This window comes from Ranitomeya imitator, chromosome 3, assembly GCF_032444005.1.
Source record: "Ranitomeya imitator isolate aRanImi1 chromosome 3, aRanImi1.pri, whole genome shotgun sequence".
NCBI lineage: Eukaryota > Metazoa > Chordata > Amphibia > Anura > Dendrobatidae > Ranitomeya > Ranitomeya imitator.
In genome coordinates this window covers 127,325,055-127,350,119 of record NC_091284.1, presented here as the reverse complement: position 1 = coordinate 127,350,119, position 25,065 = coordinate 127,325,055, and the positions used below count along the sequence as shown (strand labels likewise).

Sequence of the window (25,065 nt, the reverse complement as noted above, 5' to 3'; positions counted from 1 at the left end):
CTGAAATCACAGCAGAGTGAGCGCAAAATGGCGGCAGCGCTTTTTTATAGTGCAGAGTGACATCATTTCAGCAGCCAATCCCAGCCTTGCCAGTACTTACATGCCCACCATGCTAAACAGGATGTGCCCACACTTTCATTCATTCCTCATTGGCTGCTGCGTTCAATTTGAATTCTGGGAACTTCCGATTCCGGTATCCGATACGCGGGAAGTATCGGAATTCAGTATCGGAATTCCGATACCGCAAATATCGGCCGATACCCGATACTTGCGGTATCGGAATGCTCAACACTTACAGATCGTTCAGTCCACAGTAAACAGTCAATTAAGTAACCACCGCCCAAACACGTTGCTAGGTAGTCCTTTAACGCTGGCCTTTGCACAGTGTAAATGGAGCATTAATCATGGAGTCCTAAACATTTTCTTCTTCCTTGTTGTAAGCTCTATATTTTATACATATCCCAAGATGTACTTTTCATTGATCTGTTGAACCATATAATGTCACATGTATTTCATAAATAATCTTTTTTCTTACATTTAGTCCTCACATGTGCTTTTTCATTTATAGAGCGGGTAACACAAACTATAGAGATTGTAAAGCAGACAGTGGATATTCAGGAGAAGGGTGTCAGACTCCGTCTAACAATTGTAGACACACCAGGCTATGGGGATGCCGTGAATAACGACGAGTGGTATGTATGTGCCTTATGTGATGCTCATGTTGAATTCTGGGGTTTGAGTGTTCTATGTGATATACCGTATATACTCGAGTATAAGCCGAGATTTTCAGCCCAAATTTTTGGGCTGAAAGTGCCCCTCTCGGCTTATACTCGAGTCACGGTAGCGGTGGGGTCGGCGGATGAGGGGGAGAGGGCGCTGAGGTATACTTACCTAGTCCCAGCGATCCTGACGCTCCCCCTGCCGTCCCATGGTCTTTTGTGCTGCAGCTTCTTCCCCTCTTCAGCGGTCACGTGGGACCGCTCATTAGAGAAATGAATAAGCGGCTCCACCTCCCATAGGGGTGGAGCCGCCTATTTATTTCTGTAATCAGCGGTGCCGGTGACCGCTGATAGAGGAAGAGGCTGCGGCACAGAAGACCGTGGGACGGCAGGGGGAGCCGGACGTCGGGACCAGGTAAGTATGTAATATTCACCTGTCCGCGTTCCAGCCGCCGGGTGCCGCTCCATCTTCCCGGCGTCTATCTGCGCTCTGACTGTTCAGGTCAGAGGGCGCGATGACGCATATAGTGTGCGCGGCGCCCTCTGCCTGATCAGTCAGAGCGGAGAGACGCCGGGACCGGACGCTGGGAGCTGCAATCAAGAAAGGTGAGTATGGCTTTTTTTTTTTTGTATTGCAGCAGCAGCGGCGGCACAGATTTATACCGAGCAAGCATCTATGGGGCAGTATGAACGGTGCAGAGCACTATATGGGGCAGATATGGAGCAATATGAACAGTGCAGAGCACTATATGGGGCAGATATGGGGCAATATGAACGGTGCAGAGCTCTATATGGGGCAGATATGGGGCAATATGAACAGTGCAGAGCACTATATGGGGCAGATATGGGGCAATATGAACGGTGCAGAGCACTATATGGGGCAGATATGGGGCAATATGAACAGTGCAGAGCACTATATGGGGCAGATATGGGGCAATATGAACGGTGCAGAGCACTATATGGGGCAGATATGGGGCAATATGAATGGTGCAGAGCTCTATATGGGGCAGATATGGGGCAATATGAACAGTGCAGAGCACTATATGGGGCAGATATGGGGCAATATGAACGGTGCAGAGCACTATATGGGGCAGATATGGGGCAATATGAACAGTGCAGAGCACTATATGGGGCAGATATGGGGCAATATGAACGGTGCAGAGCTCTATATGGGGCAGATATGGGGCAATATGAACAGTGCAGAGCACTATATGGGGCAGATATGGGGCAATATGAACGGTGCAGAGCTCTATATGGGGCAGATATGAGGCAATATGAACAGTGCAGAGCACTATATGGGGCAGATATGGGGCAATATGAACGGTGCAGAGCACTATATGGGGCAGATATGGGGCAATATGAACAGTGCAGAGCACTATATGGGGCAGATATGGGGCAATATGAACAGTGCAGAGCACTATATGGGGCAGATATGGGGCAATATGAACAGTGCAGAGCACTATATGGGGCAGATATGGGGCAATATGAACGGTGCAGAGCTCTATATGGGGCAGATATGGGGCAATATGAACAGTGCAGAGCTCTATATGGGGCAGATATGGGGCAATATGAACGGTGCAGAGCACTATATGGGGCAGATATGGGGCAATATGAATGGTGCAGAGCACTATATGGGGCAGATATGGGGCAATATGAACGGTGCAGAGCACTATATGGCAGAGCTATGGGGAAATATGAACGGTGCAGAGCACTATATGGCAGAGCTATGCGGAAATATGAACGGTGCAGAGCACTATATGGCAGAGCTATGGGGAAATATGAACGGTGCAGAGCACTATATGGCACAGCTATGGGGCAATAATGATCTATTTTTATTTTTGAAATTCACCGGTAAATGCTGCATTTCCACCCTAGGCTTATACTCGAGTCAATAAGTTTTCCCAGTTTTTTGTGGCAAAATTAGGGGGGTCGGCTTATACTCGGGTCGGCTTATACTCGAGTATATACGGTATTTCTAAGTGTAATATTTCTCACAAAGTCCACATGATTGTACCTTTTCATATACACCGTAAAGTGACAAACGGATCCATCTGCTTTTGTTTCCTACAGTTGGAAGCCGGTGGCTGATTACATCGATCAACAATTTGAGCAATACTTCAGAGATGAGAGTGGCCTAAACCGCAAGAATCTCCAGGATACGCGTGTCCACTGCTGTCTGTACTTCCTGTCACCTCTGGGACATGGGTATGTGCAATATTGGGGGAAGCATGTATTAGAATAATTAACCAAATATTTGACCTAGACTAACTTACATATTACACCACTGTCTGAGACACCAGATAACGTAAGGCAGTTTGGAAGTTTCATAAATGAAGTGAGGATATGTGACATTTTCATTTTATGAAACTTACTGTATATTAAATATATATCCTAGAAATTCACAGCTAAAATCTGAATCACCCTGATCCTTGAGAAGTAAAAGGGATCTGAAAAACTTAGTTCCCTTTCACAAAAAGTGAAATCCATATTCTGGCCAAGGACATCATTTGCGACAATATGGCCTTTTGGTTGTCATATTAGGCAATGGCGATGATAAAGGGACAGGCCTTGGTTTATTATTGCACTGAACCTGTTTTTTGTAGAGTTTTTGGTATTGTGCGCCTTTATTTTTTCTTTTTGTTTACACCAAAATCATCTTTCCATTTGCGCCTTTTCTAAAGTCTATTATATACTGTATGCGTTTACCTTTTCTTTTTTTTTTTAAGTTCACCACTGTGGGCAGAATTAGGGTTTCCAGATTTTTTTGCCTGAGTCATCATTTGCAACTTTTCCAAAAATTGCAAAATTTTTAGCAAATGTACTCCAGTCCCTCACTGGAGTGAATTTATGTACACCAGAAATGTGTAAGCATTTTTCGCGTCATTTTGGAAAACAAAAAAAAAGCTTAAAACTAAGAATTTGGCCTAAAGTTCATTGAATTTCCTCAGCCATTTTTTATTAATTTGGTGCAAAAGACATCAGTGAATACCACAAGAAAAAGAATAGAAAAGTTGCTTAAAAACACACGCAGATGATGAAGTTCCAGCAGCTCAGAAAAAGTGGAAGGAGCTGTGTTGGGACAAGGCAGCTATGTCGGCCTTTCAAGTAAACTGTAAAGTGGCAAAATAGAGTAGCATTTCTGCAATAGGCGCCTGCCACTGATAAGAAGCACCAAATTCATTAAGAGACGTGCACTTGGTAATGGATTTGATGCATTTTATTCTTGCACATCCTTCAATAAGACTGGCGTACAAGAGGCGTTCATAATAAATCCGGGCCATGATGCTATTCCTGCCCTGATAACCTCAGAGGAAATAGACCATAATACAAATAGAAACACAATCTAAATAAGCAAAAAGAGGTAAAAAAAAACTAAAAATGCCTCGCCCTCAAATAAAGTAAAAAAAACAAACAATCTATAGTAGAATCATAATCCTACGGTCATTCTCATCAAGTTGCTATTATTGTACTTTCTAAAATAACAGAGTTTTCGTTTAGGATGCCTCGCTATCGAAATATTTTTGGTCTCTGTTTTCCATTCATCATTTCTCAATATATGAGATCTGCATTTTATTGTGTTTTGCAGGCTGCGTCCTTTAGACATCGAATTCCTACGAGCCCTTCACGATAGAGTGAATATTGTTCCAATTCTGGGAAAAGCTGACAGTCTGACACCGACTGAGCTCGTTCAAAAAAAGGAAAGGGTGAGTAGATAACACCTGGATAATTTGCAGAAGGCATATCAATCCAAATGGGGAAATGTAACACTATGTCTAAGGCCGGGATCACACATACGCGAGATTCGGCTGAGTCTCTCAGGTGAAAACCCTCCTCTGGCGCCGGCACTTGAGAGCAGAGCGTGCACCTCCATGCGTTGCTGTGCGGCCGCACGCTCCGCTCCGGAGTGCTAGAGCCAGAGGAGGGATTTCACCTGCGAGACTTGGCCGTATCTCGTGTATGTGTGATCCCGGCCTAATTCAAACACTGGGTGTTCACGTAGCTAATAGTTAACAGTTAATCTCTTTGTTCACAGTTGTAAATTAATTAGGTTTATCTTTATTTTAAGAAATGTGTTGTTGTGAACATGATTTTGTGGCACTAACAGTACCTAATATATAAGCATATATAAGCCTTACAGATTTTTTTCGTGCCTTAAATTAAAAAAAAAAAAGCTATGTATATTATTATTTTAACCATATAATGAACACGGCAAAAACAAACCCCAAAAAGCAATGGAAGAATTGTGCTTTTTTCCCGCTATTTCGCTGCGCTTGAATTTTTTTTTCCCCGCTTTCTGTTTCAACGCGTGATAAAATGAATGGTGCAATTTCAGAGTACAACTCACCCCCAAAAAACAAGTCATCACACGGCTCTGTCGATGAAAAAATATAAAATTATAAAAAATAAAATGATAACATAAAAATAAAGTTATGGCTTGTAGAATTGTCTGATCGGGAAGGGGTTAAAATACCCACATTTTAGCAGGCTAGTAAAACCTGCTCACCATCCTGATAGTTAATGGATATCATCAAAAACAATTTGGTGATGTAACCCTCCTAATGGAGACAAATTAACCCTAAATAGTCCTGACCTAAATTCTAATAATTTTGAAATATGTCCATCAAGATTAGCCGAGGAATGGGAAAGAATATTGGGAATGAGGCTGTAGCTAAATCCATAATGTATTATCCAGTCTGTCCCAAAGTTTTTTTTCTCCTTATCCTTAGTATTGATTGATTGGATACACTTTCAGAACAAGAATTTTTACAACTGAATCCTTTTTATGCTCACCTGTTTATCTCCAGTGCTGCATATCCCTCTCCCCTCCATTAGTCTGCATGTTCTAGGTAGTATGGACACGATACAGAACTATAACGTTGGTCTTATAATGTTTATTAATGCAACATTTTCTTTACCTCATTTCTAAGTAACATACATAATCCTAGAGACAGATGATCCTTACATAGCCCAGAATTTGACACTAAATGTATAGGAATTTCCTGTGCTGTGATGCTGATGAAAGATAGGATAAATCATTGGTAGTCACCTTCATATTGTGGATCACAATGTTCTAGTTCCTGCACTGATGATACGATATCACTAATGTCCGGTAGGGATTGGCGTCATTGACATTTATATCTCATTATCTGATATAAATTCGCAGAGTTACCATTCTCTGCATGTGTTTAACAAGAAATACGTTCATAGACATGGCGTCATTTATTCATGAGGAGCCTTTGCTGTACAACACGGCACAAGAAAAAAAGATGCAGGACTTGTACAGTAAGCAAAGACCAATAATTTGGTGGAAATACAAGAACCAGAGTATTCATATTAATTCCTGATATATGAAATATACTACCGTATTTTTCGGATTAGAAAACACACCGGACCATAAGATGCACCTTAGTTTTAGAGAAGGAAATAAAGAAAAAAAATTGAAGCAAAAAATGTGGTCAGTTCTGTACTTAATTTCCCCTATCCTGGTATTATTATTATTATTATTTATTTATATAGCACCATTGATTCCATGGTGCTTTACATGAGAAGGGGTTACATACAAATTACAGATATCACTTACAGTAAGCAAACTAACAATTACAGACTGATATAGAGGGGCGAGGACCCTGCCCTTGCAGGCTTACATTCTTCAGGATGGTGGGGAAAGAGACAATAGGTTGAGGGTTGTAGGAGCTCCGGTGTTGGTGAGGCGGTAGCTTCGGCAGTGGTGAGTGTATATGGTCCCCTCATCCCCATTCTGATACACATGGCCCCCCTCATCCCTATCCTGGTATGCATGGCTCCCTCATCCCTATCCTGGTGCGCATAGCCCCCTTATCCCTATCCTGGTATGCGTGGCCCTCATCCCCATCCTGGTATGCATGCCTCCTGATCCCTATCCTGGTGTGCATGCCTCCTCATCCCTATCCTGGTGTGCATGGCTCCCTTATCCCCATCCTGGTATGCATGCCTCCTAATCCCTAGCCTGGTATGCATGTCCCCCTTATCTCTAGCCTGGTAGGCATTGCCCCCGCATCCCTACCCTTGTAGGAATGGTCCCTCTCATTCTTATCAGGCATGAATGATTGCCCTCATCCCTATCCTGGCATGCAGAGCCCCATCGTGTCCTAGTATGCATGGCTCCATCCCTAACCTGGTATGCAGGACCCCATCCTTAACCTGGTATGATTGGCCTTCATCCTGGTCCTGGAATGCATGGCCCCATCCTTATCCTGGTATGATTGGCCCCCACCCCTACCTTGGTATGATTGGCCTCCACCCCTATTCTGGTATGCATGGCCCCATCAGAAAATATTTTAATAAAACAAACCGACATGCAAATCAGTAACTATTCTGGCAGCTGCCCCTCTGCTTGCAAGCAGTGCATGATGTCCCAGCCATGCGCTGCTTACAAGCATAAAGCAGCTGCTGGCATCGGAACAAGGGGCTGTGAGGGAACGCTGGGAAAGTAAGTGTAATGGTTTTTTTCTTTTATATATTTTCTGATGGGTCCATGCATACCAGGATAGGGGTTGGGGGCCAATCATATCAGGATAAGAATGAGGCATGCATACCAGGATGGGGGCCAATCATATCAGGATGCTATTAAAGAGAAATGAATATTCATTGCCCTCCACGCCCATGGGCATGGAATGCAGTGAATATTAATTTCTCTTTAGCATCGGGCACAGAAGTTAGCCACAGCAGCCGGCTCCTGCCTCTGTGACCCGCTGCTCTGCCAATGCTGCTCCCCTACCTCCCCACCACAGCCAGACTATAAGATGCACCTCCCATTTTCCTCTACATTTTTGGAGGGAAAAAGTGCATCTTATAGTCCTAAAAATATAGGAATTAAAATGAAGCTGCATCTTCCTTGACTATCAGCAGTCTGTAACTCTTTTTGTATCTTTTTGTATCAACTGCATGTTTAGTAACCAAGAAAAAGAAAACTTTATGTAGACAGAGAGAAGGGGGCTGGAGGGAGATGCGGCTGCAGATTTTTTTGATTGATGTCTTAATGAAATAGCATAAAAGACAGGTAATGTAGCAAACATAAAGCATTCACAAAATATGATTCACATTTCCATCCTGGTTATGCAAGGCACAGATGTATACTTATCCTCAGTCCTGCCATCATAATTTCGTGATTGTTTCCCTCAGTCAACAAACACTGACCTGATCCTACATAAGGATCCGTTTACACTTCTCGCCCAGGGGTAAGATACGGCCGCCAATCGGTAAACTCTGACTATTCGACGGGTGTTTAATAGCCGGTTTACACAGGCAGCCTAAAGTAAATGAGGCCCACTGAGCGATCTGGACTAGATAGGAGAAGCCTCTTGGTGTTGCTTAACACTACGACGCCCGTAACCACATGAGACAGGACCGTTTGCTCTCTCAGTATCTCTATTCCATGTTTTTTTAATTAATTCCACACGTTGCTCATCCCTGAAAAGGTTCTCAACGCCTATTAAAATAAAATATGTGTTTCCCTCTTATTTCTGATTCTGATTTCATTCATTGAGTCGTGTCCGACCCTTGGACGCTAATTCTCACCAAGTTTCCCTGTTTTCCACAGCATCTTTCATTTTAAAGGGTCAATTCAGTTTTGACCCAAGCACTAATCTAAACTATTTTTATTATAAGAAACTTTACCACAATAAAGAATTTTTTAGTTCAAAATTTGTCTTCAATTCAGCCTCTTGTTTAATAGATCCGTGAAGAACTGGATCATTATGGGATTCGCATCTATCAGTTTCCAGAGTGTGACTCTGATCAAGATGAAGATTTTAAGTTTCAAGATATGGAACTAAAGGTACCACAAATATATATTGATTTAAAAAAACTTATATCAGAAAGGCTGGAAACTGGAAATAGTGGAGCTCTCCAACAAACAAACGAGGCTTCATCCCATATAGAGACACATTTCTGAGAGTAATCAGTCTGTTTTGGATCTGACTACAAAAACAAAACGGTAATCGATGGTGCACACTTAGGGCTTATTCACACGTCAGTATTTGGTCAGTATTTAGCATCACTGTTTGTAAGCCAAAACCTGGAGTGGAACTTACAGAGAACATCTAACTAGAAAGATTGACACCTGTTCTGTGTTTTGGAGACAGTCCTTGGCTTTGGCATACAAATACTGATCAAAAATGCTCACGTGTGGAGAAAATCTTACCTAAAGTTTATTTTGATGTCAAAATTATCAAATCTGAGAAGTTTTATACAGTTTTGATTTCTTTTACCTAAATATTAGTAAATTCTTCAAAAATCCTAAATATGATACAGGGCTTAAATGCGCAGACAGAGATAGAAAATCAGAAATTTAGCAAAAGAGGGTGCAGATGTAGCAGATGCAATCAAGATGATAAAAGTCATCAATGTGATAAATAGCACAGTTTTTACACTGGGGTCTAGGAACTTCTGGTTTCTTCTGAACAACATTGTACATACAGTAAGTAGGGCTTATTTTGTTAATCTGTTTATCCTATGATGCCCTTCTTAATGTTTGATGTAATCATTTTTGATGGTCATAGGACATGCAACCGCAATTAGGCCTGAAGCAGAAGGTGGCCAACCAGAGACGTCGCTACCAATATATCTCAAGGGAATATGCCATGGTTTCATCTTCACTAAACACTATTGTTTGAGGAGCTGTGTGGGGACATCATATTGTTTGAGGGGCTGTGTGGGGACATCATAACATAGTAACATAGTTAGTAAGGCCGAAAAAAGACATTTGTCCATCCAGTTCAGCCTATATTCCATCATAATAAATACCCAGATCTACGTCCTTCTACAGAACCTAATAACTGTATGATACAATATTGTTCTGCTCCAGGAAGACATCCAGGCCTCTCTTGAACCCCTCGACTGAGTTCATAGTAACAACTCAGGATCTCCTGTTTACAATCATACTGTTTGAGGGGCTGTGTGGGGACATCATACTGTTTTAGGAGCTGTGTGGTGACATCACATTGTTTGATGAGTTGTGTGGGGACATCATATTGTTTGACGAGTTGTGGGGGGACATCATATTGTTTGAGGGTCTGTGTGGGGACATCATACTGTTTGAGGAGCTATGTGGTGACATCACATTGTTTGATGAGTTGTGTGGGGACATCATACTGTTTGAGGAGCTGTGTGGTGACATCACATTGTTTCATGAGTTGTGTGGGGACATCATATTGTTTGACGAGTTGTGTGGGGACATCATATTGTTTGAGGGGCTGTGTGGGGACATCATACTGTTTGAGGGTCTGTGTGGGGACATCATACTGTTTGATGAGTTGTGTGGGGACATCATACTGTTTGAGGAGCTGTGTGGTGACATCACATTGTTTCATGAGTTGTGTGGGGACATCATATTGTTTGACGAGCTGTGTGGGGACATCATATTGTTTGAGGGTCTGTGTGGGGACATCATACTGTTTGAGGAGCTGTGTGGTGACATCACATTGTTTGATGAGTTGTGTGGGGACATCATATTGTTTCAGGGGCTGTGTGGGGACATCATAAGTGTTTCAGAGGCTGTGTGGGGACATCATACTTTTTGATTAGCTGTGTGGGGACACCATATCTTTTTGAAGAACTGTGTGGGGACATCATAACTGTTTCAGGGGCAGTGTAGGGACATCATACTGTTTGATGAGCTGTGTGGGGACATCATAACTATTTGATAAGCTGTGTTGGTACATCATATTGTTTGAGGAGCTGTGTAGTGACATCATCACTGTTTCAGGGACTGTGTGGAGACACCATAATGTGGGGACATCATATTGTTTGATGAGCCGTGTGGGGACATCATAACTGTTTGAGGGACTGTGTAATGACATCATAAAATTTGATATAAAACTAATAAGTAAAGTAATAATGAGCATAAATAAGTTCAGCCCTCCACACCATTCACAATCTCTCATATGGCCCCTCAGGGAAAATAATTGTCAATCGAGCATTTAACATGCATTGTACAGACTGAATAAATAACTAAATGTATCTGTATTTTCATTTCAGAAAAGCATCCCTTTTGCTGTAATTGGTTCCAATACGATTGTGGAGAAAAATGGAAAGCGTGTCAGGGGCCGTCTGTATCCTTGGGGAGTTGTTGAAGGTACGGGGCATCATTGGGACTTATAGTGGAATGACAATTTTTTAGAGGTCCAAAATAAATGCCTGAATTAAGATTTCATTTAGAATGACTCTATGAACAGATTATGTAAGTATTGTACTGTATATGTTGTGCTGTAAGCAGAATTGGATACTTGCAGAGGAAAGCTGGGATATTTCCCCCAAAGGTAAGCTTCAAGAAAAGTTGCCCTATTTTGTCCTGGAAGATCCCATCTAATTTGTAAGTTTCTTAACTGTTTTGCTCAGACAAATATGAATGAGGCATAATGTTTCAGGGGGCAGCAGGTAAGGATAGATTGAGGGTAGGCAGAATTGGTGGCTGCCTGTGGCACTCCTGGGACGGAGCTGTGTCCAAACAGCTATGATAACTGGGAACCAATGACCGGATCCCTAGAGTCAATGACATTAACATTCATCTATAAGAATAAGATGTGATAATTGTCTTATTCTCCACCTTTGTAAGCGAATCATAAAGTCTGTAAGTCCCAAAATCTTTTCCCACGAGCCGCCTATTCTAACACTCATTGATTTTGTCTTAGTGGAAAATGAGCAGCACTGTGACTTTGTCAAACTGCGCACGATGCTGATCCGTACTCACATGCAGGACCTTAAAGATGTGACAAGAGAAACTCACTACGAAAACTACCGGGCGCAGTGCATCCAGAGCTTGACACAACGGGTGGTGAGAGAACGGAATCGCAAGTAAGTGCAAGTCACTCCGCTAACAGGTCCAACGCAAATACATTATTAGGCACATGGGCCTGGTTTCCCTTTGCTGGGTAAATGAAAAAGTGTTACCAGTCACTGCGGACAGGCTTTTATTTAATCTATAGAATGTCATACTATTGTGATAGTATTGAGCATTTGCTATATATTTATGTTACTACAGTGCTATTGGGATACTACAGTGACTTGAAAGCCCAACGAATGATAAAATACAACAGACAGATGTGTCTACCCTTCTCTTTGCTCAAATTTGGTTAAGCACACCAATTTCTCTGGAAACAAATTAAAAACAATAATGTGACATGATGTAAAGGCACTTGATAGGCTGCAATATATATAACCACCACCAGGTGGCCACACATCAACACATACTAATCAACATATACTAATAGATGGGCTGTCCCAGGATGGAGTAGAAAATGTATCTACTTAAAGGGGTTATCACCCTTACCATTTGTATACTTCCAGCTAAATACGAAATACATTTGCTTGGCCTTACTCAATTCAATTGTATTCATCGATGCCATGACATTTAGTTGGCATATAACTGCATGCATCCAAATCTCATACATGCGGTCATGTGACCCCGCCACTCTCGCCCGCACCCACTCTTGCGGTGCGTGCTCTGTAAGGATTCAGAAGTCTGCAGTCACATAAACTTCAGGCTTTTATCAAAAGACTGGACAGACCCTTTAAAGGCAGAGTTCTTGTCTGGACCCCCTTGTGCTTTCTAGTGCCCATATTACCCTGTATATTCCTGTATAGCACTTTGATGTGGGTGCTGTCTCTGAATGCAGCAGGAGCCACTCTCCGATATACTGGAGATTGGGTGGTCTCCCATCATCGGTCTCCCTTAAAGGGAATCTGTTAGGTTTTTGCTATGTAATCTGAAGACAGCATGCTGGAGGTGTTAAAACACAGATTTCAGCATTGCGTCTCTTGTCAAGCTCCAAGATTTTCTTTTCTTACAATGGTCCCCTGGTCCCACACTCACTGTGCATAGACATTCTATATACAGAGCCTGGTGTGGGCGGAGTCGACTGTGCTGTGAGCCGGGTTAGCTTTTCAGCTCTGCTACATTGCTAAATGTAAAAGCTCTGATTGTGTCACAACTGCGGCACCCAATAAACTAAGTGATACATCGCTGGATTCAGCTTCTCTTTGCCTACATCATGCCGCTTTAAGATGAGGTATCAAAAACCTGCTGACAGATTCCCTTTAAGCCCCACCGCCCAACTGATGAGTGCAGGTAACAGCGTACTCTACAATAGAAACAAATAGGGATCGCATACCACTCTAATGGCCCACATATGTGAATGTCTTGACGTGTCATGCGGTCATCCAGGTACTTGCTGGCAATATTTTGTTTACAGACTGACACAGAACACGCTAAGGCAAAGAGCTATTAGATAGCCATCTTGTGACAGAGTATTACAAAATCGTGCTTTATTTTAAGTTGATAATCTCGCACCACACATCTCAAGATGTGTTGCGATGAGCGTAAAGGTAAGGAAGGTCATATTTGTATGAATGATCATATGTGCTCATATCTGCTCACTCCAGCAATCAATAAATTATTTTTAAGCTCTTGTGTTTTCTTCTTACAGTAAACTGACTCGAGAAAGTGGTACAGATTTTCCAATTCCCAGCGTGCCTCCATCACCAGAGCATGAGACGATGAAACTCATCCGTGAGAAGGATGAGGAGGTGAGAGGATACTATCATCCAGTATTTACAGAAAGCAGATAGCAAAAAGTACTTTTTCTGCTGATGGTTTGTCCCATGGGTGAGTGGAACAGGCTGCCACGAGCGGTGGTGAGTTCTCCTTCAATGGAAGTCTTCAAACAGAGGCTGGACAGACATCTGTCTGTGATGGTTTAGTGAGTCCTGCATTGATCAGGGGGTTGTACCAGGTGATCCTGGAGGTCCCTTACAACTCTACCATTCTATGATTCTATGACCTAGACAATCCTAGTCGGTAACTTGGACATGATAAAATAGCACACTCAATAGGGCTACTTTTTACATGGTCATCTGTAAGGGAGCCATTAATCTGTTACACCACGCTATACTTACCTGTCTGGCCGGCACGCTCCCGACGCTCCTCCTCGCTCCTCTCCATCTGGATTCCCCGGCGTTCGTCCCTTCGGCGGTCCGCGCATGCGCAGACGTGCTCCTCTCACCGCCGGGACTTCTGGGAGGTCGTGACCCGCTTGCTCCACCCCCAATATGGCGGCGCCCATCGGGTATTTCTCCCCTGCATCTGACTGGGTAAGACGCCTTTGCGTCTATTGCGTTCGCTGGTTTACCGCCAGGATTCCCTTAGGTTCCTTGGCTCTGATCCCTGTTTTCTCCGCAGTGTCTCTTACTTTCTCTGTTTGCCGTATCCTGCCAGTCCTGTGTTCCTGCCATGTCCTGCCTGTCTTGTGTTCCTGTTGTATCCTGCCAGTCCCGTGTTCCTGCCGTATCCTGCCAGTCTTGTGTTCCTGCCGTGTCCTGCCAGTCTTGTGTTCCTGCCGTATCCTGCCAGTCCCGTGTTCCTGCCGTGTCCTGCCAGTCCCGTGTTCCTGCCGTGTCCTGCCAGTCCCGTGTTCCTGCCGTGTCCTGCCAGTCCCGTGTTCCTGCCGTGTCCTGCCAGTCCTGTGTTCCTGCCGTATCCCGCCAGTCCCGTGCTCCTGCCTTGTCCTGCCAGTCCTATGTTCCTGCCATGTCCTGCCAGTCCTGTGTTCCTGCCAGTCCTGTGTTCCTGCCGTATCCTGCCAGTCCTGTGTTCCTGTCGTATCCTGCCAGTCCCGTGTTCCTGCCAGTCTTGTGTTCATGCCGTATCCTGCCAGTCCCGTGTTCCTGCCGTATCCTGCCAGTCCCGTGTTCCTGCCGTGTCCTGCCAGTCCCGTGTTCCTGCCGTGTCCTGCCAGTCCCGTGTTCCTGCCGTGTCCTGCCAGTCCTGTGTTCCTGCCGTGTCCTGCCAGTCCTGTGTTCCTGCCGTATCCTGCCAGTCCCATGCTCCTGCCTTGTCCTGCCAGTCCTGCGTTCCTGCCGTATCATGCCAGTCCCGTGTTCCTGCCGTGTCCTGCCAGTCCCGTGTTCCTGCCGTGTCCTGCCAGTCCTGTGTTCCTGCCATGTCCTGCCAGTCCTGTGTTCCTGCTGTATCCTGCCAGTCCCATGCTCCTGCCTTGTCCTGCCAGTCCTGCGTTCCTGCCGTGTCCAGCCAGCTCTGCGTTCCTGTCATACCTTACCAGTCCTGTGTACCTGCCGTACCCAGCCAGTCCAGAGTCTCCTTTGTCTCCATCTGTCGAGTGCTAGCATCTTACCAGTTAGTACTCTGTCTTTGCTGCCTCCATCTGTCCAGTGCCTCCGCCATTCTAGCCTCTTCAGTAGCTCCATCTTTCCTCCGTCCTCAGTTCTCTCTCTGCGCTATCCTCAGTCGTCCCTTTGGCTCCGGCTGTTGCGACTTCACCCTCTTTGGGCCTGTCCCAAACACTCCCTGTACAGGGGGTGGTACCATCTGGTTCACTCGCCCTCGGGGGCTCTGAAGTCGTGACCCAGAGGGTCCACTTCTTAGTCCTGATATAATCCAATATGTGTCCTACCTCTGGTTGTAGGCGAAAGAAAAAGCCAAATCCTCAATGGGCACTTGACTAGCAAGGCGGCATCAATCATGAAAAGATGTTGTCGAAATAGGCACCATCGTTATTTTCCTCCACACTGCCCCATTGTACTAAACATACTTTAGGTGAGATTTACTAAAGTGGCTGTCCTCTACTGGTGTTGCATAAAATAGTTGCTGTCATCCTCGCATCCTGCCATCAGGAGGACCTCCGCGTATCTTCTTTTTCCCTTCCCCGTTGTTCACATTCTCTTTTGACGCTTCCCTCCAGACGCAGGCTTCTGGCACATCTAGGCCTCTGTCATCAATGCGTGCCATGCTGTCACTTAGATGACGCGTGTCGTAATATGTGACGTCACAGTGTGCACCGCAACGTCTCGCAAGGATGTCAGAGGTCAAGTAATGCCGGAAGGCCTGGTTTGGAGTGAAGAGACCAAAGAGGATTTGTGTAGCTAAGGAAAAGAAGGTGGGCTATGTGAGTGGCAACTGTTTGCTTAGCCCTCATATGGTCAGTAAAATAACATATGCAACCGTCCTCCATTTTTCAGAAAATACAGCAAATTACAAAATGACTCTATTTTGAAGAACATGGATTTTTATCAAATTTGAGAATCAATGTAAATTTGCTCATCTATAGCACCCACTTCTAATCTTTGGATCCTTAGGACTGGACATTACTGAACACATTATTTTTGCTCTCTTTTACAGTTACGGAGGATGCAAGAGGTCCTGCAGAAGATGCAGAAGCAGATGAAAGACTCTCAGTAAATCTTTGCAGTGCCACCTCCACTCGTCATAATACCTCAAATTCTCCATTTATTTTTCTTCCACCTTAAGACCAAACCCAAGACCTAAAACTGCAAAAGTTCTGGTGCTTGCAAAGAAGAAGATATAGGCTAGAAAATAGATAAGCTAAGAAAAAAGCACATCTGTGACTGCAGGTTCCTTGGGAAGACGATTGGTATAATGGTAACCAGATGGAAAACTTTGCCCACTTTGAAGATGCGAGTTGATTGCATGCAAGAAAAGTTTGTCTGCTGTCTAGGTTACCCTGACTAAAGTGATGTTCCACATTGTAGTCACCTTAAATTGCATATTAGCGAAGTACATTGTTAAAAATGTCCTAACATTTACTTATTAGCGGAAGTATTTCATGTAATACTAAATTGCCTTAAGGTCTGCTGGGATGTGCTGATAAACAGAAATCATGGGACCCCATAAATGATAGGACCTCATACTATGTTGTTAATGCCTATGGCATTTGTTTAGTTCTCTGTCAATATAAGTATTAGACCAGCGCTCTGTACTAAAGGTATAGAGTGCCACTGTTCATTATGGTAAACGGGTTTTCTTACAGGTTCCTGGCCTCTAATGACCAGCGCTTGGTTAAAATAATAAAATCAGATGGTACTTACTCTCCCCAAGTCTCTGTCTCTTCATTGCTTCTTCAGTTTCTGTTTACTGGATCACCGCTGCAGACAATCACTGGGCTCAATGACTCGTGCCATCTATGTTATCGCAGCCGCCGAGCTGGTGATGGGCTGCAGTGGTGAGGTGTGCTGTAGTCGTGAGGTCACTGCTGCAACCAGTAAACCGAAACCGGAGCAGCGGAGAAACGATGCTAGACTTGGAGAGACTCTGTAATATGTGAGTTTATTATTTTAATCTAGAGGCCAGAAACCTAGAATTGGAAAATCCTTTTAAATAGTAAGTGCGGAGGCTGTTAGTTTGCTATGTCTATAGAATGACAGAACGATTTGCATGAAAAATCCACATGGAGCTCCAAATTTTGATTTATTTACACTCGGACTGCCAGAAGCCACCACAAGGGGGAGCTCATTGCATTTGAATTTATAAGGTTAGAACTGAACTCAAAGGGAGATATAACATTTCTGTAAAGTGATCGCCCCCTAGTGCAGACTATAGGAATCTCTCTGGGACACCTTTATTAAAATCTTATAGTAATTAAACCGTCTTTCTTGTCTAGAGCATCCGACCACAATGAATTGTTATTGCTATAGGCAATTAAAGACAGTTTTACTGATAGACAGTTTTGGTAAATCTCCCAATACAGCTATGAAAATAGCAAAAGCAGTTGAGACGTAGGCAATTCTCGCACCATGCAGTATATAGAAACGTCATTACTTCTGTGCGGTCTGTGACTCAGGGTTCAGCCAATGTTGTAACCCTGAAGGTGCGGGCAAGAATATATTTGCCTGGCCATAAGTAACTCTTGTCGTTGGACTCCTACTTAGCTGCAATCTCCTTAATTCAAGATTATTGTTTAGTTTCTCAAAAAAAAGTCTTACAATTGAGATCTCTCCTCTACAATTGCTGATAATGCACATAAATAATGCAAGACAATGTAGTGATTACTGGTGAAGCTTCCCTTTAATTCCAGTCTCATCCATTTAAGGTGACAGCAGAGAAAACCCCAATGTGGATTACACAACTTTATATGGATCTATTTCACATCACATTAACAGTCCCTGTGAGGCCGATCGCATGCACACACATTCTACATTGTACGCCATTGCTGTTGTATTGGAAAATCATGGCTGCAATCCTCTTCAGTGGTTGTTATCCCAGAAAGTCTAATGTGTGTAGGGAAAGACCAGTCCCAGGATCTGAAATACCTTCAGTTGTAAATCGTTTTCATATATTGGTATATATGTGAGTGTTCTGTATAGCCTTTTATACAATCCAGCTTATTTTTACATTTAGTGGCCTTTTAGCCCATGTAGAGCTATTGACAACGTTTTGTATTGCTTACATTTATAATGCACCTATGCAACATCCTTATCCCACTCATATATGTGGTTTCACATCATCAGGAAACACGGAATAATGCCTCGTCATCCGACTATCCTGGCAGTGACCCAAAAACTTATAATTTACTGTTTTACTTTGAAATATAGCTGTATTTTGTTTACCCTTTGTTTTAGCCCTACATTATAAGAGGTTGTCTTTTTTTACCTTTTGGCATAGAAAATATTGTAATCTTATGATTAGCCCATCTACTAATTCTAGGAAGCATTGGTTTGGGGTTAGGTTACACTCCTGAAGGCTGATGTATACATATTGTTGACCACTAGGTTGCTGGGCTAATAATTGGCTCGTTAGGGGGATCAGATCTGGTGATTTGATGCTTCTTTTTAGGATTCAAGAGTTGACATGCACAACTTGGATTTACCAGGGAGGTTGATTTCTCACCAACAGTGATTTATCAGATTTGTATGGGTAGGCTGGAAACTTTGGCTTCACCTGACATTGATTAACCAGGTCTCGCTCATTAGAAATTCTCAGGCTCGTGAAAGGACAACACTACAACCACCAGCTTTGTGAAAACACCTTCTTATTTTACTTGGACCTTAAAAATGGCTGGCTTTCTGCTATACCTGGTGGCCTGCTGATTCCTGCATGTTGTTTTCCACCAAAGCCCCAGAATTCATGTTTGCTTGTAATTAAAGCTGTGTTAATAAATGAAGCAACCAAACCTGCCCTACTATTTACTGGTTACAGCCTATTAAACATTCTTCACCTTCCTACAGTCTGGTGTTTCTTTTTGTCATACCAGTTGTAACATAAAGAAGGTCAACACCTATTGTTGAAATGTTCACAATTTTCAGTAGCAACAATGTGAACATAGTGAAAGTCCTAATTTGGCCCTCCTCCCAATTAGGAGTCACAGAGTAGGCGCAGTCATGGCGCATACGCTCAGTGAAGAGAAGACAATACCATCCATCTCTTATAGACGAGTAACAGGATATGTATTATGAAGCTAAGACAGGTAGTATGCCCTACTGAAGCCCCTTTGTGTTTTCACCCACTACCATATCCCTGTCATGGTCCCAATAGTGTATGATGTACCCCAAAATGCCCACTGACAAATACAGAATGATAATCCCCCATTGAATTCTCCCACACAATTTTCCTTTCACTGTCAGCCACAAGCACAACATGTTGACCCCAGTAAAGTATCAAACCCCAACAGAACATGATGTCCTCACAGTGATCCCCTACAACATTAGTTCCCCATTAGTTCCCCCTCGCATACATACAGTATAATTCCCCCATAGCACCCAAAGGCGTATCTGGGGGGTAGGCGGGGCATGTGCCCCTGGCTCAGCCAGCAGGGGGGTGCAGTCGGGCCATCTAATGCAGAGGTGCGAAGTGTCTCCCCCGGCTGCTGTATTCTACCGCTCCATGTACTGGGAGTTTGTGGAGGGCCCTACCAGGGCAGCGGGGTACTCGGTACCGGGTCCGGTCTTAAAAGGGATGTCTCGGTGGCTGCGACCCGGTCCGTGGCCCTGGGCGTCCAACTGAAGGGGAAGGTCTTTTAAGGGAATTTGTAATGTCTATTGTTCGTGACTCCACCTGTGGTTTTCGGTCAGTGAGGACCGACGCTGCTCAAAGGGGTCCTCTGGGGTGATGGTATGCAGCAAGATGGTGATGCTTCCCACAGGTGAAGCGGGGTCCCCAGGGCTTCCCAAGTGTATGGCAAGATGGTGTAAGCCGATAAATGAGCAAAGAATGAGGACACAGGTTTGCAAAGTCTTTACCTGGTATACTGATGGTAGTTGTAGTCCTCAGTCCAGGGTACCAAGTGCAGGGTTGCTGTGGTCCGGCCGGCTTGGAGGCAATAGAAGATCCCTCTCCCAGGTGAGGTCCGTAATCCTTTCCTACTAGCGCTGTTAAGTTGGTTAGGTCCCTGCCGCCTGATGCTCAGTGCAAGTCCCCTCTCTCTTGTCCTAAGACAGATGTCTGTACGATAGGCAGTTCGAGCCTGTTTATAGGGACTCTATCATGCCCCAGGCTCGAAAGTTAATGCTTCACCTCAGACTTGATGCAGGCAATTGACATACAGTCCTATGCCCTCCGATTCTGCTAAGTGTCCTAGAGTCCCACTATAGCCTCGGGCTCCAGTTAATCATTTCTGCGCCTTGGCTCCCAGGGTGTCCTTCCACTGTTCCCCTGCTGAGCATCTTCCTCCTCTGTGCTTCTTCCCTCTAAGCTCCTCCACAATTCAACTCCTCACGATATCTCTCTTTCCAGGGGTAGCAGCTCTCTCGTGGCTGCTTGGCCCCTACGTCTGCTCCAGACGTCCTTCTACTCTCCTCTCCTCTCTCAGACTGGCCAGCTCCTCCTCCAGACCAGGATACATAAATTTTAAGGAAGCTCCCCCTGAATCTGGGTCCTGAGCTCCCCCTCCTGACCTGGATTCAGATGTGTTGAATGTAAGTGCCTTACCTGATAGAAAGCATCTCCCTTGCCTCCAAGCATGACATCACCTTCCCCGAAGGGAAGGCAACATCACTGCAGCAACCGGCTACTTGGGGGTGCTGCATTTGCAGTTCTCTGAGCCAGCTGTCAAATTGACAGCCGGCACATAGAAGCTGCAGCGCTCTGGCTCCCAGGGATCAATTGTACTCACGTCTTACAGACGTGAGTACAATTGAAGCTCTGACCGTCGAGTCACAGAAATGCCAGCAGCGTGATCAGGTCATGTGATCACACTGTTCATGTCATTGGCTTGCACACAGAAGAGAGAGGTGGTAAGTGCTACTGTGGTTGAGGATATGAAGACACCGAAGATGTGTGTGTGTGGGGGGGGGGATTTATTCAGAGTGAGTGTGTGTGTGTATTTATTCAGTGTGTGAGTGATTTATTCAGTGTGTGTGTGATTTATTCGGTGTGTGTGGAGGAAGGGATTTATTCTGTGTGTGTATAATTTATGCAGTGTTTGCGTGTGTGATTTATTCAGTGTGTATGATTCAGTGTGTGAGTGTGTGTGTGTGATTTAGTCAGTGTGTGTATGTGGGGATTTATTCAGTGTGTGTTTGGATTTATTCTGTGTGTGGGGCAGGGTGCATTTTTCCTGTCTGGAGTGGGATGTATTTATTCTGTGTGTGGGGGGTGGATTTATTCTGTGTGGGGTGAGTGGGGAGATGGGTGTGGACATAGCATGAGTCGCAAGGGGAAAAAATGTGTGCGGACACAGTATGGGGAGCAAGGGTGATGGGATGTGTGAGGAGGTACTATGGGCAGCAACAGTGATGGGATGTGCGAGGACAAAGTATGGAGAATCGGGGGATGTGTAAGGAGAAAATATAGAGAGCGAGGGGCTAAATATGTGAGGAGACAGTTTGGTTATCAGGGGGCGAACATAAAGAGGGAAGGAAAAATGTGAGGAGACAGTATATGGGGAGGAAAGTGTGAGTGGGCACAAAATAGAGACTGAGTAGTGCGGTGAATAGTGTAAGGACACTGCCAGGAGGAGACAATATGGAGGAGTGTAATGAAGAGGCATAGTAGAGACACTGGGTAGTATGGGTTGGAGTGTTAGTGGACAGTGTGAAGAGAGGGCCCAGTATGGAAAGGAGGGGGCAGTGTGTGGAGCAAGTACCATAAGAGTGACAGTGTGAGGGTCATATCTTGTGCATGTATGCAAGTCGCCGGCAGGAGAGAATCCTGACAGTGTGCAGTGTGCACTCTGAACTTTGAGAATTCAGAAGTTCAGTCATATAGAATGACTACAGACTCAGCACAAACTTGGAAAACCCCTTTAGTGCTCCTAACATAAACAAGAATATGAGAATTAGTCGGTATCACAAAAAAAAATTACATCCAGGTACCTGATAGATGACGTTGTCTCTGGAGTAGTTCTCTTTATTTTCTTCTTCATCTTGTCCAGCTCTTCTCTGCAGACTTCCATCTTCTCAAGTCTTCTGCAGCACATGCACACATGATGCCCTTAAAGATAGCAGTGTCATTATAATGCACATGAATAAAAATATCTGCTGTATGCTGAGTCCCAAAATAAATAATTGTCCCTCACTAAATTCCCTGCACCATAGCCCCCTATACAAACTATGCTGGCCTCACTGCCTCCATATACACATTATGAGGTTCTCAGTGCCTCCACAAGTACGGACTGACAGAATATAAAAAGAAACAACTACTCAGTCATGTTCCCCCAATGAGCTGGTCTGCTCTTTGCAATGTGTGGTTTGAGGCTCCGCACAGCAGGCTCAGTTCAGTGACATCATCACACCTGCTGCATCGAGCCTCACATGCTTTGACATAGTAATATTTTACCTATTTACCTCCATTTATTTTACCATCTGTTGTACTGAAAAAACTGAAAAAAATTAAAGTGTCATGAAATGGAGAAAAAGAAACAATTCAGGCATTGTTTTTTAGTTTACGTTTTGTGGTGTTTATTGTATGATAAAAAAAATGACCTAATAAGATAATTATTCAGGTCTGTACGAGTACAACGATAAAAAAATTGTATTAATTTTTATCACTTTAGTGTCTTGGCTTTTGGTGCCATTTTTTGAGAACCTCTAACCTTCTTATTTTGTTGTTTATAAAGCACTAGATGGTGGCCCTATTCTAACGCATCGGGTATTCTAGAATATGCATGTCCACGTAGTATATTGCCCAGCCACGTAGTATATTGCCCAGTAATGTAGTATATTGCCCAGCCACGTAGTATGTTGCCCAGCCACGTAGTATATTGCCCAGCCACGTAGTATATTGCCCAGTCACGTAGTATATTGCCCAGCGACATAGTATATTGCCCAGTCACGTAGTATATTGCCCAGTCACGTAGTATATTGCCCAGCCACGTAGTATGTTGCCCAGCCACGTAGTATATTGCCCAGCCACGTAGTATATTGCCCAGTCACGTAGTATATTGCCCAGCGACATAGTATATTGCCCAGTCACGTAGTATATTGCCCAGTCACGTAGTATATTGCACAGCGACGGAGTATATTGCACAGCGACGGAGTATATTGTCCAGCCACATAGTATATTGGCCAGTCACATAGTATATTGTCCAGCCACATAGTATATTGCCCAGTCACGTAGTATATTTCCTAGGCACGTAGTATATTGCCTAGCCACATAGTATATTGCACAGCGACAGAGTATACAGCACAGAGCCATGTAGTATAGAGACTTAAAAAAAACTAAACATATACTCACCTTCCGAACTTCCGAAGGCCCGTTGAAGTCCTGCTATACTCACCATCCGCCGCCTTTCCCGCTCCTTGGGACGCTCCCGGGATCGCTCCATTGCAAGCAGCAGCTTCCAGTCCCAGGGCTGGTGTGAGCAGGACCTGTGGTGACGTCGCGGTCACATGACCGTGACGTCACGGCAGGTCCTTGTCGCACACCAGCCCTGGGACCGGAAGCTGCCGCTTGCAATGGAGCGGTCCCGTGAGCGTCGCGAGGAGCGGGAAAGGCGGCGGATGGTGAGTATAGCAGGTTTTTTGTTTTTTTTTATTATTTTTAACATGACATATTTTTACTATTGATGCTGCATAGGCAGCATCAATAGTAAATAGTTGGGGGGACACAGGGTTAATAGCGGTAACGGAGTGCGTTACACCGCGGGCCGTTACCGCTGCCATTAACCCTGTGTGAGTGGAGAGGATTATGGAGCGGGCGCCGGGCAGTGAGTGCAGGGGAGTAGGGTAGGGACTAATCGGACTGTGCCCGTCGCTGATTGGTCGCGGCAGCCATGACAGGCAGCTGGCGAGACCAATCAGCGAATGAATAACCGTGACAGAAGGACAGACAGACGGAAGTGACCCTTAGACAGTTCTATAGTACATGACAAGCTGTAGCTTTTTCTTGATACTATGCTAAGGTACATACAGCATTTATATTTTTATTGTATTGTTGGAGGGAGGCGCGGAGACTGAAAAATAGCAATTCTGATTTTTTTCTCTTTACGGTGTTTACTATACAGTTTCATTAACCCCTTTCTGACCTCGGACAGGATAGTACGTCCGAGGTCAGATCCCCCGCTTTGATGCAGGGCTCCGGCGGTGAGCCCGCATCAAAGCCGGGACATGTCAGCTGTTTTGGACAGCTGACATGTGCCCGCAATAGCGGCTGGTGAAATCGTGATTCACCAGCCGCTATTAACTAGATAAACTAGTTAAACTAGTTAAACTAGTTAAATGCCGCTGTCAAACGCTGACAGCGGCATTTAACTGGCACTTCCGGCCAGAAATGAGTGCATCGCCGACCCCCGTCACATGATCGGGGGTCAGCGATGCATCAGAAGGGTAACCATAGAGGTCCTTGAGACCTCTATGGTTACTGATCCCGGCTAACTGTGAGCGACCCCTGTGGTCGGCGCTCATAGCAAGCCTGCATTTCTGCTGCATAGCAGTGATCTGATGATCGCTGCTATGTAGCAGAGCCGATCGCGTTGTGCAAGCTTCTAGCCTCCCATGGAGGCTATTGAAGCATGGCAAAAGTTAAAAAAAAAGTTAAAAAAATGTGAAAAAATAAATATATGAAAGATTAAAAAAATCAAACCTACACATATTTGGTATCACCGCGTTCAGAATCGCCCAATCTATCAATAAAAAAAAGAATTAACCTGATCACTATATGGTGTAGCGAGAAAAAAATTCGAAACGCCAGAATTACGTTTTTTTGGTCACCACGACATTGCATTAAAATGCAATAAAGGGCGATCAACCGGCGAACATATCTGCACCAAAATGGTATCATTAAAAACGCCAGCTCAGCATGCAAAAAATAAGCCCTCACCTGACCCCAGATCACGAAAAATGGGGACACTACGGGTATCGGAAAATGGTGCCCTTTTTTTTTTTTTTTAGCAAAGTTTGGAATTTTGTTTCACCACCTAGATAAAAGAGAACCTAGACATGTTAGGTGTTTATGAACTCGTAATGAATCATAATCGCAGGTCAGTTTTAGCATTTAGTGAACCTAGCAAAAAAGCCAAACAAAAAAACAAGTGTGGGATTGCACTTTTTTGCAATTTCACCGCTCTTGGAATTTTTTTTCGCGTTTTTTAGTACACGACATGCTAAAACCAATGATGTCGTT

General features: G+C 44.3%; 1 protein-coding gene across 3 annotated transcripts in view; it reads left to right on the top strand.

Annotated features, from left to right (window-relative positions):
* The window catches only part of LOC138672955 (septin-5-like), a 160,582-nt gene extending 141,851 nt beyond the window's left edge, over positions 1-18,731 (top strand). For all 3 annotated transcript variants that reach the window (XM_069761412.1, XM_069761410.1, XM_069761409.1), the window contains 8 exons: positions 569-692; positions 2,790-2,924; positions 4,306-4,423; positions 8,434-8,535; positions 10,737-10,833; positions 11,390-11,552; positions 13,184-13,283; positions 15,892-18,731. In XM_069761412.1, the coding sequence (XP_069617513.1) occupies positions 569-692; positions 2,790-2,924; positions 4,306-4,423; positions 8,434-8,535; positions 10,737-10,833; positions 11,390-11,552; positions 13,184-13,283; positions 15,892-15,951 (899 nt within the window). In that variant the 3' untranslated portion in view covers positions 15,952-18,731. The remainder of the gene's footprint in view (positions 1-568; positions 693-2,789; positions 2,925-4,305; positions 4,424-8,433; positions 8,536-10,736; positions 10,834-11,389; positions 11,553-13,183; positions 13,284-15,891) is intronic.
* The last annotated feature ends 6,334 nt before the right edge of the window (positions 18,732-25,065 follow it).